The sequence below is a fragment of the Mastomys coucha genome, unplaced genomic scaffold, assembly GCF_008632895.1.
Source record: "Mastomys coucha isolate ucsf_1 unplaced genomic scaffold, UCSF_Mcou_1 pScaffold4, whole genome shotgun sequence".
NCBI classification, from domain to species: Eukaryota; Metazoa; Chordata; class Mammalia; order Rodentia; family Muridae; genus Mastomys; species Mastomys coucha.
In genome coordinates, this window is record NW_022196910.1 from 22,409,306 (window position 1) to 22,421,097 (window position 11,792).

General features: G+C 44.4%; 1 protein-coding gene across 1 annotated transcript in view; it reads right to left on the reverse strand.

The window, feature by feature from the left end:
- Plxnc1 (plexin C1) overlaps positions 1 to 11,792 on the reverse strand; it is a 159,921-nt gene that overhangs the window by 1,874 nt on the left and 146,255 nt on the right. Inside the window, exons 26-31 of the mRNA XM_031350348.1 lie at positions 6,982 to 7,036; positions 4,804 to 4,835; positions 4,603 to 4,710; positions 3,299 to 3,462; positions 1,699 to 1,846; positions 5 to 88 (exon numbers count right to left, since the gene is read on the reverse strand). Coding sequence (XP_031206208.1) covers positions 5 to 88; positions 1,699 to 1,846; positions 3,299 to 3,462; positions 4,603 to 4,710; positions 4,804 to 4,835; positions 6,982 to 7,036 — 591 coding nt within the window. The remainder of the gene's footprint in view (positions 1 to 4; positions 89 to 1,698; positions 1,847 to 3,298; positions 3,463 to 4,602; positions 4,711 to 4,803; positions 4,836 to 6,981; positions 7,037 to 11,792) is intronic.

Here is an 11,792-nt window from a genome sequence, read left to right on the forward strand (position 1 = left end):
AATCCCTGATTGCTTTGTAGTAAGACTTCACTTCCTCTTTGTAGGTTGGTATATCCTTGGCATAGAGAAGTTTATTGGTTGGTGCTTCCTGAAAAACAGCAACAGCCACAAGAAGCATAAAAAGTCATGGGGGGGTTGGACAATGTTTTCAATATGACTGAATTTCTACCAGCATCCCTTCCTGCCAACAAGGCTTCATGCAAGAGGCCTCAGTGAATGCTGACTGGTGACTGACTGCCATCTAGATAGTTCTGGTGAGTCACTGTTATTTTCAGGCAGATTAAATGCTAATATATTCAGCCTTCCTCTCATAAAAGAACTAAAATTATTATTTTTGCATGATTTTGAGTTACGGTAACAATGGAACTTATTTCAATCACAGTTCATTACTAATGGTCGTTAAAAAGCCTGAATTAAAACGTTGCTCTCCCCCTCACCCACCAGTGAATTCTGGCATTTCTAAAAGACTTGATTGTAGAACTGATTGAGCCCTTTATATAACTGTAAAACTGGTAAGTAATTGGCAGTGGCAGATTTTCTAGCTTGTCCCTTCATTTCATTAGATTCTAAAGATCTTCCAGTTTCTCCAGGAAGCACATGTCACCAGTACTGCTAACTCTGATGTCTGATTTCGCAAGTATTCCTTGGCAATTTGCATGGTGTTATAGAAGTATAGTAGTAGTAATAATGTAAGCAACTAAATGAAGATGAAATCATTGTTGACAAATGTTTTAAAAATCTCCATGAAGATAGTTGAATTAATGATTAGACTAATGTCCCAGTGTGTTTTACAAGAGTCTGGTGACTGAATCAATGGCTTGGAGAATTGGTCTGAAGGCTGCCTGTACTGAGATATTCCTGAGAAGTACATGTCGGGTTTTAAGTGAACCCTGCAAGTTGCATGACCATCCATTCCATTGGCATTTACTTATCCAAGTATCACTGGTAGACATCAGACATCCCAAGATGACAATGACTGCTGTCTGCCTTTGAGAAGCTTACAGTCTTGGGGAGAGGAATTCACACTGCCTGAGTGTGATGTGAAGAGTCACTGACAGACTGCAGGGAAGGCAAGGCCTACACAGCTGGACAGATGAGAGTTCACAGTTACACCACTCTGTGATAACAAGACCTGTGACCCTCTGGGCCTTGGCCTCATCTATAAAATGGGCAGCATAGTACCTGAAGGACTAACTAACACTAGGAAGTGAGGTTTCCAAAAGCTTCTCTTACTGTGAACAAACACATTGTATTTTCAGCATGGTATAGGAGACGCACTGGGGAAGTTCATAGACACAATCAAACAGATCAGAGTATCCTGCAGTTCTTCATACAAGTCAAGAAGTTGTGTTTGTGGAATCAAACACTGGCAGATGGAGGAGGATTTTACTAGCAGGACTGAGGCCAGTCAGGATGGCCCTGTAGCACAGCTAAGATGCCATCTGCAGGAAGGAATGCACTAAGACGGTGAAAAGAAGGAGTTTAGCGGCTGGGTGGGCAGCAGGGCCAGGGTATGGGTTAGAAGGCAGTTACTGTCTGGTAGGGAGGGAATGAAGGCATGAGAGGAAGACGGATGGGAGGTTTTAGCGAGCGGAGTGAAGGCAGGCTTCTGTAGGAAGATGGTAAGAGTTGGCATCTGAGGTGCCTGTGAAACACCAGTCTCGGGGATACTTATCAGAAAGCAAAGCTGGGCCTTACCTTCCCCAGTTGCTGTTCTGTGAGAGAAAAGGCATCCATGAATGCTTGGGCAATCACTGACAAACAGCTGTCTATGTGTGGAGTCTTCTTAATGTCAAAGACAAACTGAGGGTTCTTCAGGATGTTTACCCAGAATCGAAGAGGGAGGCTGTTTGAAGGGAAAACAATCTCTTCTCAGGCAGGACTTAACACAGCCAGTGGTCTGCTCACCAGTTTGTAAAAGAGTGTGTATGACCTTGTTACCAAAGTACATTAACCTGCTCAGCCAAAAGGGTTGATCCAACAATGAGTGAAGGGCAGGCTAGAGAAGTCTGAAAGTGGCCCTGGACAAGAATTTCTTCCATATCTGGGTTATATGAGATGATGTCACCAACAAGAACTTTTCACTCAAATCTGTTCCACCTGACCCCTTTGAGCCCCTCTCAGTGTGGCACTCTGGTCTAAGCCACCAATATCTTGCCTGGAGTATTTGTCCCCAGATCTTGATCCTTCTAAGAGAATCAGATCTTACTACTCACTCCTCTCTTGAACTGTCTCTCTGTCAAGGTCTCCTCTCCTGCCACTTTTAAATGAGCTCATTTCATCTGCATTAGGTCCTTTACTGTCTTCAATTTGTTTCAACCAAGATCACATCTCAGGAGTTTGCAGTGTGGTCTGTCTTATGTTCTCCTATCCCATGTAGTCTTTGGATACTTTGACCTGATACTCTGACCCTCATTTTTACATTCTCCATTGCACACATCTCCTTCTGGTGTACTTCAGTGAATGCACACTTTGAGGACAAACTTGAAGTGTTCCCTATACCACAGCAATATAGCCCTATACCACAGCAATATAGCACAGTGGAGGCAGTTAAATCAATATTGGAATATGAACTTGAGGCTCATTCAAGTTCCATATCTGTTCCAACTGTGGCCTAGCTTACTGCCACCACCACATGGGTGCTGGGATTCTCAATGGCTCAGTCTGTTGTGGCTGGTGGTTAGCACCCATGCTGGGTGTAGGGGTTGGAGGGCCTGAGGATATGAGGCTGGAACTGAGGACAGGAGTGTGCCAGAGCAAAGGGTACAAACCCAAATCAAAGGAAAAGACTGACTAAGCTCTAGAACTTCACCTTTACTACTTGTTAGCATTTAGAGGGCTCTGAGCTCACATGAGACATGCTACGTGTCTTTCCCAGCTGAGGTGCAAAGCATTTCAGATAGAGACAGTGAGCTATAGCAGTCTCCTGAGGAGGTGCTAGCATAAATGTGGATATCCTGCTTCTTAAGGTAAATGCAAAGAACGCTGTCTACCACTATAAATGACAAAAGCACGAACCATGTAGAATCCAAATAAACACACAACTTGAAAATTATAAAGCAATTATTGTAGGCACAATAACAGTTTTTAGTACAAGTAATAAGTTAAACCATAAAACACTTAATTTCGCATTCTTCACTACTTTTAACATTTTTAGACAAGTCCCCTTTCATAACAGAATTTTGTTATTTTACCATCTAGAAAAGAATTCAAACCCTGAGATTCTGATACAATAATTATTTATATAATATTCTGCTCTGGGTTCTTCAAAACAGCCAGTAATCATCTACATTCCCACCTGTTTGTTTTCCAGATATGTACGACATCAGGGTCTGTGATTTTTTTGTTTTCAGCTTGGGCATCCAAAAAGTCAAAAAAGTATTTTATAGCAAATGGGGCCCTGCTATTAGGCAAACTCCAAATGCTTCTGAAGAGTTTCTCAAGCACAGAGTGAATTGCCACCTGGAAGACAAAACGGGAGGCTGAGATACATGGGGGCAGTTTTGAAAAACTAATGGAAAAGCCAGGTCCAAGTTCAGTGAAAGTGATATACCAACCAGAGAAAAGTCAGCTGAGGGAAAATGTGAAACTGTCAAATGAGGCCAGTGTGAGATGGGACAAAGGTCCTGAATATGCTCATGTATAGATGTGGTATAAAAACTTGCTGACAACAACACTGTTTAGATGGAGTGTGAGGTAGAGGTAGGTGTAGGGGTGTGTGTGTGTGTGTGTGTGTGTGTGTGTGTGTGTGTCCTTGCATGCACGTACAAGAAGCTACTGATGTTTTGCCTTTGCTATGTGCAACCTGGAGAAACTTGAGTGACAGTGCTTTGTTGCTAGATCTGTTTCCTGTTGCTTGCATTTCCATCTCGGGGTTTAAATATGGACTTCTCAAAGCAGTGGAGTATGAAGGCAGAGCTCTCTGGGAAAACGGAAAAATCAAGAGGTGCAGGCAACTCCTCTGCCTAGCACACAGATCTACTCAGATCTGAGCAGATTTGCTGAGGAAGCCTGCCCAGCAAAGTAACAAACAAGTCCAGGGGGACAGTAACGGTTATCAGTGGAGCAGAAATCCAGAGACTTCCGCTAACCCCCAAAAAGAGATGCAGTAAGATTTGCTCCTCATTTAGTATTCCTCTGACTTTCACATCTCACACTTTTTATAAGTGAACAGAATTCTTAATTTCAAAATGGAAAAAAAAAGCAGTAAGATCTACTAGGTTAATCGTCACAGATTTCCCCCTCATTTTATTTGCATTTCAAAGGAGTTTTATTGCTTATCTACAATAACAAGTAAACAAAAAGGAATAATTATGCTGTCAGCCTAAAAAATAATAGTGAAATGGTGGTAAAGGAACAGGAACAATAGTACACGCCCTGATTGAAGATGCTGCAGTAGAAATTTATAAAGTGCTGTTCTCTTTTCAGTTAAAAAAAAAATCGAAGGGGGGTAGAGGATGTGTCTACAATTTAAACTTTCATTTTGCTTTGCTAGAAGGCACAAGGGATTTGTAACATTTTCACACTTGAGCAGAAATTAAGTTGAACACATCATATACCCCCAAGGTGGCCATGAAAGCGTTCCTAGAACAGTAAGTGTACCTTGGTCGACAGCAGCTTTGTCAGATACATTTCTTTTACTTTGAACTTGTGTTTCCCTCGGTGTCTCTTCCCTTGAACTACTTGGAATGCTTCTGAATCTGGTAAAATCTAAAAAAGACAACAGTAGACACATTACCTGGGGAAACTGTATGCTATGCAAGGCATGCCGTTCAGTGCGCAGCACAAGACTGCTGAACTCACCAAGTGGCAGTGGTCATCTGAGTATTCCACATCTGAACACCAGAGAAAGGGAGAAAAAAAGGAGCCCATTAAAAAAACAACCACGGACTAATTGGCCTCAACAAAAGCCCCACTTGTGTTCTAAAGCCAACAGCTCCGCTATTGTCGATGGGCTCTTCATGGCTACACATTTTCCTCGGGTGCACCTGAGCAGTGTGGGGAGGGGCTAGGAACTGGAGTGAAAGCATGCTCCCTGTCCCTGCAAATGTTAGAGCAGAGGCTAAATAGACACTTAACTGGGGACAGGGAGGAGGGGCCCTGGCCTGTCAACAGATAGACCTGGAACACCTGTGTGCCAAGCGTGTAGCCAGAGTTAAGCCAGCCTTGTTCCTGCTGCACTAATTGCACAATTACTTTATTTCAGTGAGGGAGAGCTATGTAAAAAGGTGTCAATCTGAGTCTAGATTTCTTTGAAGAGGGGCTGTTTACAGATAAACCTAAGTAAATGATTAGCCAGATAAATGGGGGAAGGCTCCACAATGGGAAGGAATTGGATCCCTTCTAAGATAGGACAATGTGTCCAGCTCAGAGGGCAAGCAAACTGAGTGTGTCTCTAAGCAATGGGGATGTTTAGGAGGAAGAGAACATTGGGGATGGGGGGCAGATGAAGGCCCTGACAATGAGTGGGATTCTTATCTAGAAATGCTACTAAAATTTAAAAATTAAAGCAATTAAGGAGAAGGAGGGAATAGTCCTTTGAAAACCGACCATCTACTAGTAAGAGAAATCTGTAGTGTAAGAATGGTCTGAGGGGCTGTCCTAAAGCACCTGTGGCTGACCTTGAAGGAAAGAGGGGCAGGGAGAAGCAGATGCAGTGCCTTGCCAGATTGGATAATGGATGGCAAAGTCCCTATCTAGCCCTCCTGCAGCAGCTCTGTGTAGTAGAAGGAGCCCTCTGGAGAACAGTGCTAAGTGCTTGAAAAATTAGTAGCCTTAGGCTTTATCAAGATCCCTTTTCAAAGCCGGGCATTGGTGGCGCACACCTTTAATTCTAGCACTTGGGAGGCAGAGGCAGGCGGATTTCTGAGTTCAAGGCCAGCCTGGTCTACACAGTGAGCTCCAGGACAGCCAGGGCTATACAGAGAAACCCTGTCTCAATAAACCAAAAAAATAAAAAATAAAAAGATCCCTGTTCAATACCATGAATACATCCAGCCTTAACTGGATGGATGGCTGCCTGGCTAAAGAGTTGGGTCATCCAGGGCTGGGATTGCCACAGAAGGGCAAGGGGTTGAGTATCAGTAGGACAGAAATAAATTGGTTCTCAGCCACACTGGACAGGAAGGGAGCTTGCGTGTGATCCATGAAGAGATCAAGCCTAAGCTCCTGCTACTTGGTCCTAAAGCAGCAGGCTCATCTAAAGGCCCAGTCTTTGAGTCTTAAAAGCCACAGCTCTCTCCTTACCCACAATGACAAACACTCAGTAGGATGGCTTTGTATAGCCCAGTGTAGTGGTGGAAGGTGGAAATCACCAAAGGGATGTGGTTCCACAGACTAGATGCTGAGTCTAACAGGTCACCCATTGAGCTCAGGAGTCGCCATGCCCTGCCTGCAGTATAGGTACAAGGAGCCCACTGGGGATAGGCCCCAGCCTAGGGCTGAAGACAAATCCACATTTTCTCATGGTGTTATCAGTGTTTTCCTGTCCTACAGCTGTCAGGAAGACAGAAGACTAGCTTGCTGACTTTCCTGTAAAACTCCTCCCGTCTCCACTGTCTGGGAAGTCTACAATGTTATCTTGGAGATTCTGCATGGGTTGTCTTGGCTGCTCAGCCTGTCTAGGGCAGTGTGGCTATCTGCAAGTTTCCTGCCTGGTGTGCACTGTTGCTGCCCATCGTACCGAGGACTTGGAAAAGAGCTCCAAGGCCTTAGACTGCCCTGGGCTCAGAGCTGCTTAGAGACAGCAACTTCCTTCATGTTGGGCCTTCTTTATCAACATGGTTACCATTTCCTTCCCTTCTTGCAGAACCCCAGTTCTTAGGACCAGAAACAGCTCAGAATGGCTTTTCTCAGCTTCTAGGGAATTACGTAGCAGCAACTCAATCATACCTCTGTGACAGTATGTCTAAGAGAAGCAAAAAAAGTAATACTTCATAAAGCTTGGGGAGAACAAAAGGTTAATGATAGTATATTGGTTACCTGAAGTAAAATTTGCTATCTTCTTAAAGACTTTTATAGTGGATCCGTTTGATATCTGAAAGCAGGGATAAAACATGTGAGTTTTCAAAACATAATGGATGCCTCAACATCGACCAGGCATTGAACAGATCCTATGGTCTCTCACTTAGTATTTATCAAGGACCTGCTACATTTGGTGTGCAGTCTGGGGTATGCCAGGTGATCAGCAGGGCACTGTCTGGGTTCACGGGGCTCATGGTCCTGTGAAGGATACACATAGGCAGCAAGATTCATGGCAGGCAGTACCCTGTGACCTGGATAGATGGGAGGAGTAAGCCGTCTTAGGCCAGCCCCACTCCAAGCAGGTCAAAGAGGCCTGGATGGCTTTTTTCTCCCCCTCAGGTTTCTGCCAGTGGTTTTTACCAGTTGAATGCTTATGTACCCTCCAAGTAGATATGCTGAGTCATCTTAAGATGATGGTATGAGGAGGTGGGGCCCGTAACTAAATCCTAGAGAGAAGCCCTTAGAAATGAGATTAGCACCCTTCTAATGAGAAGACAGCTGAGCCTACCCCAACCTACCTTCCTCTCTTCCCACCACCAACCAGCACATAGGTACACAATGAGAGGACAGCCCTCTGAATGAGGAAGGGGCTTTGACTTACAGGTTTGGGTATGGTGGTGTGTGACATTGGCTTCTAGGCACCAGCAATGTGGGAAATAAGTCTTTGTTGTTGAGCCCCCAAGTGGATGCATATTCTGTCATGTCCTCTGAATTTGCTGAGGCCATGGAGGAGTGCTGCTCACTGGCTTGCTCTCATGGATTGCTTAGGAGCCTGCTTTCTGATGGACTACTAGCCTAGGGATGGCACCGCCCACAGTGAGCTGGCTCCTCCCACATAAGGTGACAATCAAGAGAATGTCCTACAAGCCAGTCATGGTAGCACATTCCTCTGTCTCAGCACTCTGGAGATAGAAATAGGCTGATCTTTTGAGGGTGAGGCCAACCTGGTCTACATAAGACATACAGAGCTGCATAGTAAGACACTGTCTCAGAAAATAAAAGAAAAAGAAAATGCCCTTCAGACTTGCCATTCTGGTGGGGAATATTTTCTCAGGTGAGGTTCACTCTTTCAAAATGACTTCAGCTAGTGTCAAGGTGACATAAAACTAGCCAGTACAACTGTTATTACATGTATAACTCTGGCCATTCCTATAAATAGAATTTCTGTAAATGGGCTGTAATTCCACCTACATTGTTTTGTGAAACATTTCTGATTCTGTCTGTCTGTTCCTAGGCAACAGGCAGTCCTCTGGGGCTTGCCTCAATGACTAGCTTCACCTGCTCTAGAGAGTCAGACAAATGGACTTAAACAGTATTTACTGTATGTTTGTTGTCCTAAATTTATGCTTTTTAGGGTCAATATAAGGTATGTGATCATTGTGCCTGTCATTACATCCCTTTTCATAACTGTATACTAGCCCATGATATGAATGTACAACAAAAACTGCCATATGGTAAAGAAAATGCTAATACATGCAATGTTGCAGATTAACTTTAAAAATATGCTAACTGAAACAAGTCAGTTCTAAGATCACACGTATGATATCATTCATTTAAAATACCCAGAACAGGCCAATGTATATAGACTGCTAATGGTCTTTTTAAAATGGGAGTTATAGAGAAGACTGGATAGTAGTGAGTTTCTCTTAAAAGTGATGAAACATTCTAAAGTCAGGCTGCGACGGTGCGCAACTCTATGATTATACCTAAAACCAGTGAGTCCCACATTTTAAACATGTGAGTTCTGTTGGTTTTGTTTTTTTTATTTATCCTGGTGTTGGGGACTGGACCCAGGGCTCTGTGCTTGCTAGGGTAGTTTTCTGTCACTAAGCTACATTCCTCTCTAAACATGTAACTCAGTATAGTTCTTTCAAAAATCGCTTCAGGTTTTAACCTGTGTAGGTTGATGTTAAATGCTTTTATCATGCAGTCATGCTAATGCCATGCCTATGTGTGGCCTCCCCTAGAGATGAAGTCCAACACTCTCACTTTAAGGCCTTTTGGAACCAAGGATCCCTGGGCCAGAGGCCCTCTAGGGTCTTCCTTGCATGTGGTAAGTCCTTAGAAATGACTAGTACAGAAGTTACCTCTGGGTAGAGGAAAACACAGATGCTGAGATACAATGGGCAGGCAGGGGTTAAGAATAAATGGTTCTGAAGGAGGGGCTGCTGGTCCACAGGAAGACAAGCATGGTAGAGAGGAGGCAAATTGGGGACCAGCCCCACCTCCCTTCAGCTGTGGCCTGAAGAGCAGCTGCCACTTTGAATCCTATCAGCTAAGTGACTTTCCTCTCCACTTTAAAGCTCTAATACAAATTTGGACCTAGCCTTCCCTGGTTTGGAAAAAAGCGGGGGGGCGGGGAGAATATTAGAATTGCTCTTTGGCTTGCTGCACTTTGGTTATCAAAATGTACAGGCCTCCCTGCTAAGCACCACAGGATTAAACACAATCTCCTTCAGGTGACACCCACAGAGGAAGAGGCAGCTCTCCAGAGGCCTCAGACACAGCTGTCTAGCCAGCTGTGTCCAGCCAGCTGCTAAGTTTAGGCTAGAAGCCTCCCACTGCCAGTGTTCAGGACATCTTGTGGGAAGAGGGGAGTCTGGGAAGAGCTAGCTAGACCATCAGGCCTTAAGGCGACTCCAGCAAGTATTCTTAATTCTCACTGGGCTTTTGGGCTGCTGTTATTACCAAGCATCCTCTTCTTTCTCCTTGAGCCATTCACTGTTTTCTGACTGATTTCTCAATTCTCCTCCATGTTTGATGCAATTAAAATCAACACCCTGTGCAGGCATCCCCTTAGCAGAACTCATACACCACGCTTATAAGAATGTGTGAACGCAGTTAACAAAATTCCTCCCCACCAAGAGCTGGATGTACTGATTCCAAGCCAATAAATACCCTTTTATAAAAGGAAGCTGGTGATTCATTCTGGGTAATTGTCAAAGAATGAATCCCAAATGGATCCTGTTGAGTGTTGAGCCAATACTTCGCTACTGTCAGACGCTTTGTTTTGCCAAAAGCAAGCACCCTTCCTCTGTAATCACAAACTCCACGGATGGGCCTTCTGATAAGGACTGCTGCCAAAAGTTCAAATGTCTTTTCGGGAGCTGGCAATGCTTGGCTGCTGGCACTGTGCTCAGGCATTAAGATAGTGTCGACGCAGCTTATACCAAGGAGACTTTGCTCCGAAAATGATCTTCCAAGAGCTGGTGTAAAAGCATTTTATCAGTGGATGAGTTGGATGTGTGAGCACACTCCTAACCTTCACAGCTGCTCTGGGGCTGGAACACTCCCACCCCCTGTGATGCTTTAACACTATTATAAGGACAGAAGAATAATTTGCAGATGTTTGGGGGAAGCGGAAGGTTTCCAATTCCTATTCTCAAGTCAGCTGCTTCCAAGTTGCGGCCAGAAATGCCTTTTTCAAAACTGCCATGGGATCCAAAGAGTTAAAACCACATGGCTGTTTGCTACATCCCAGAAGTTCTAACCACTTCCCAGAGTGCCACATCCATCCACTTGACCTGTGAAGCAAAGAATATCATCTGGGCCCTGACTTTAGGGATGGAAACCAAATTAAATCAAGGGAAGATTAATGCCACTAGGTAGATCTACAGTAGGACTGGTTTTCCAGCCCAGAGCAAAATAGGTAGGTGTATGGAATTTTCAAATGAAATCCTCCCCAGTGATGTCAGCCTAGAATAAGACAGAAGTTAAAAGTATAGACTTTCTCATCATCAGAATTAGAAGTTGTGGCCACAGAGGGATGAAATGAACCCATGTCAGCAATTTAAAGGCATGCCTGGCATGTAGCTCAGCTGTTAGGATGCTAGCCTAGCAGGCACAGAGCCCTGAGTTTGATCCCAGCACTGCTCGAACTAGGTGTGGTGGCAAATGCCTATAATCCCTGAATTCAGGCTAGGAAAGCAGGAGGCTCAAGAGTTCAGCTCGAACATATGGAACTGGAAGCCAGTTTGGGCTACTTAAGAAGCCCTTGTCTAAAACAAAAGCTAATAAAGTCACTTCTAAAATATATCTGTGCATAAATAAGATATCTTGATGGCAAGATGCTGTCTTTATGTCATAGATTATAGATTACCCCATAAAGATAGTTTTTCTAGAGACAAAATGCAAACATACTTAATCATATAAAAATTATGTTTGTGGACTGGAGAGATAGCTCAGCAGTTAAGAGGTCTGCTGCTCTTTCAGAGGTCCTGAGTTCAATTCCCAGCAAGCAAATGGCAGCTCATAACCATCTATACTAGGATCTGATGCCCTCTTCTGGCACTGCAGGCATATATGCAAATAGAACATGCATATACATAAAATGAATGGATGAATGAATAAATAAGAAAAAAGATTCTGCCTTCCAGTCTGTCTGGGCTGGTGTCCAGAGCAGACCTTGGGTGCAAGCTCCACAGCCAGTCCCACAACACCCAGAGGAAGCTCCACTCCCAGGCACCCTGATACACCCAGGATCAGAGGTGAGGAGGAACCAACATCTGTCCCAACACTAGGAGTAACTGGGATCAGCGGGACCAGGCACACAGGAACTCAGCCAGCCCAGTGACTCAGGTTCCTTCCGGTCTGGGTTGGTGTTCTGAGCAGACCTTGGGTGCAAGCTCCGCAACCAGTCCCACAACGTACAGAGGAAGCTCCACTCCCAGGTGATCTAACAAGCCCAAGATCCCAGAATCACAGAATCACAGGATCCCAGAGACAGCTTGACTCTGAGGAGTTCAGACACAACCAGGATCACAGGAAGG